The sequence below is a fragment of the Benincasa hispida genome, chromosome 8, assembly GCF_027475165.1.
Source record: "Benincasa hispida cultivar pf3 chromosome 8, pf3_genome.v1.1, whole genome shotgun sequence".
Lineage (NCBI taxonomy): Eukaryota > Viridiplantae > Streptophyta > Magnoliopsida > Cucurbitales > Cucurbitaceae > Benincasa > Benincasa hispida.
Genome location: NC_143485.1, coordinates 32,941,716 through 32,944,762, shown reverse-complemented (window position 1 = coordinate 32,944,762; position 3,047 = coordinate 32,941,716). Strand labels below are relative to the sequence as shown.

Genomic DNA, 3,047 nt, shown 5'->3' with positions numbered 1-3,047 from the left:
ATCAAGAACCGAATCAAACCAAATTGATTTGATTAAATAATTTAGATCTTAATGAAGATCGAATCGAACCAATACTTTAATTTCTTACACTCAATATGGGACCAAAAATATTAATGCATAGATCCATTTGAATATTATTATGAGATTTAGTATCTCTTTTAGTTCTATATTCAATAATGCACGCGTCTTCACGTGCATATTAAAATAAGTTCTGAACATAAAAAATTCATTAAATCGATTCAGATCAATCACTTTGTTCATCAAGAAGCTCAACTACACGATAACCATCCACTTTTCTCTATAAATAATTCATCTTTTCAATACACAAAGAAACAATAGCGATGGAGTGTTTTCCATTAACAGCCCCTTTAGGTCGAATTGCCTTTATTATTTTTATTGTTCTAACCACAACCACAACTTCATTTTGCACTCAAGAATCCGACTCTTTTGTTCAATGTCTCTTTGATTATGGGTCTCTAAATACACACCCAATTTCTGATGTCATTTACACTCCCATCAACTCTTCCTATTCTTCAGTCTTGAATTTCTCCGTTCAAAATCTCAGATTTTTAACTAAAAAAACCCCAAAGCCACTCGCCATAATCACTCCCTCACATGTTTCACACATTCAAGCAGCGGTCATTTGTTCCAAATCCCATGGCCTTCAAATTCGAACTCGCAGCGGCGGCCATGACTTTGAGGGCCTTTCTTACATCTCCGACGCCCCATTTATCGTCGTTGACCTAATAAATCTCAGATCCATCGCAATTGACGTTGAAAACGAGAATGCATGGGTTCAATCTGGCGCAACTCTAGGTGAACTCTATTATAGAATTGCTGAGAAAAGCCAAACACTAGCATTCCCGGCTGGCTCTTGCTCGACGGTAGGCGTCGGCGGGCATTTGAGTGGCGGTGGATATGGGTGGTTGATAAGGAAATATGGACTTGCGGCTGATCATGTGATAGATGCTTACTTGGTAGATGCTAATGGGAAGTTGCATGATAGAGAGTCAATGGGGGAGGATCTGTTTTGGGCCATCAGAGGCGGCGGCGGAGGTAGCTTTGGGATCGTCGTGTCTTGGAAGGTGAAGCTGGTTCGGGTTCCGGCCACGGTTACAGTTTGTGAAGCTAATAGAACTTTGGAGGAAGATGTAATGAAGCTAATCCATGAATGGCAATATGTGGCTCCCAAATTGGATGCCAATCTTTTGCTTGGCATTAGTTTGACTGGTAACTATTATCAAACACTTTCCTTTCACTACTTACTCCAATCTCTTTTGTTTCCTAAAACTAAGAAAACCATCCCATCATATATTACCATAAATTCTTCTTATTTTTTTTTAAAAAATATTTTCTTTATTGACGTGTGATTCGATGAAATATACAAAAATGAGTGTATCAAGATGCATCTAAAAACTACTCACAATAAAATAATATCTGACAATACTTATTTAGTCACTAATTAGTGACCACCATTAAGAATATTACATTTTTAAAATATATATATATATATATATATCCGTATTCTTTTCGTTCTTCATTTTTATGTGTCATTTTTTTTATCAAAATATCAGCATGACATTTCATTCATTAAATTTCATAAAATTTAATCATAAATTTGTATTAAAAAAGTTTCATCGTTTATTAAATTTATATTGAAATCTTAAAAATAGAGATAAAAAAAGGAAAGGAATATTTTTAAAAATATAGAGACCAAAATCACATATAGTTGAAAGTCAAGTAGTATTTTAACATATATTTTACAATATAGAGGTACTAAATGCAATTTTAAATTTTGTTTCCGATTGATGTTAAATAATTTCAATAATTGTTCTCGAGTCAACTCATGTGACAAGGTAAGAATCATTTGAAATTAAACAAACATCTTTTTAATTCAATGCATGATGACCTATATATGACTCGATCTCAATTTTTGATGACGTATACAAAAAGGTGGGAAGGTAACCGAAGATGAAGAAGGCAAAATAAACCCAATAGCTTCATTTGTAGCGCAGTTTCTTGGAAAAGCAGAAGAACTTATGACAATCTTGAAACCAACTTTCTCTCAATTGGGTTTAAAAAGAGAAGATTGCTTAGAAATAAGTTGGATTGAATCAGTTCTATTGATGGGTTGGTTTCAAAAAGAAGATCCAATTGAAGTTTTGCTCAATAGAACACGTCTTTATAGTGAAATCTCTAAGATCAAATCCGACTATGTTAAGGAACGTATTCCAAAGGCTTCAATTAAGGGTATGTGGGAAAGGTTAAAATCTCAAGATGTAGAATTAGCACAAATTATGTTTGTTCCTTATGGAGGGAGAATGAGTGAAGTTTATGAGTGGGAAACTCCTTATTCACATAGAGGTGATTATATGTATCTAATTGGGTATATTGCGAAGTGGAAAAATGGAACCGTGGAGGCGGAGAAAAGACATTTGAATTGGATACGAGAGATCTATGATTACATGACTCCTTTTGTATCAAATTCACCGAGGGTAGCATATGTTAATTATAGAGATCTTGACATTGGAACGAACAATAAGTATGATAAGACGAGCTACAAGCGTGCTAGGAATTGGGGGATGAAATATTTTGGGAACAATTTTGATAGGTTGGTGTATATTAAAACTAAGGTTGATCCTTCTAATTTCTTTAAACACGAGCAAAGTATACCTATTTTTACTGGCATCACTGAAGAATTTTTTAGTGCATTGTAATTTCTAATCTATTTGTTGTACTAAAAAATTGAGAACTATGTTCTTGTGTTTTTTTTAAAGTTTCAATTTTATCTCTCTTATGTTCAGACGTATTTCTTAATAAAATGTTTTTATCCAATAGTTCTCTTGAAATTTTGTCTAATTTGATTGATATATAACATATGATAAAGATATTGAATACTTTTTGTATAATCTTAAGCTTGGTATTGTACCCTTCAAAAGAAAATAAAAATATAGAAAAAATTGCAAAATTCATCTTTAAAATATGATTGTAGTTACAATTATACCCCAAACGTTCAATTGTAATAATTAACCCCCAAATATATATAA

The 3,047-nt window shown here is 32.9% G+C and overlaps 1 protein-coding gene across 1 annotated transcript; it reads left to right on the top strand.

Annotated features, from left to right (window-relative positions):
- Nucleotides 1-310: 310 nt before the first annotated feature.
- On the top strand, nucleotides 311-2,835 carry LOC120084013 (tetrahydroberberine oxidase-like). Its single transcript, XM_039039918.2, has 2 exons — nucleotides 311-1,230; nucleotides 1,954-2,835. Exons 1-2 carry the CDS (start codon nucleotides 342-344, stop codon nucleotides 2,715-2,717), a joined length of 1,653 nt encoding a protein of 550 aa, XP_038895846.2. The 5' UTR covers nucleotides 311-341; the 3' UTR covers nucleotides 2,718-2,835.
- Nucleotides 2,836-3,047: the final 212 nt, after the last annotated feature.

Coding starts and splice junctions, on each gene's coding strand:
- LOC120084013 (XM_039039918.2), top strand. CDS start 342: ATGGAGTGTTTTCCATTAACAGCCCCTTTAGGTCGAATTGCCTTTATT. Junction 1,231..1,953: donor GCTTGGCATTAGTTTGACTG/GTAACTATTATC, acceptor GTATACAAAAAG/GTGGGAAGGTAACCGAAGAT.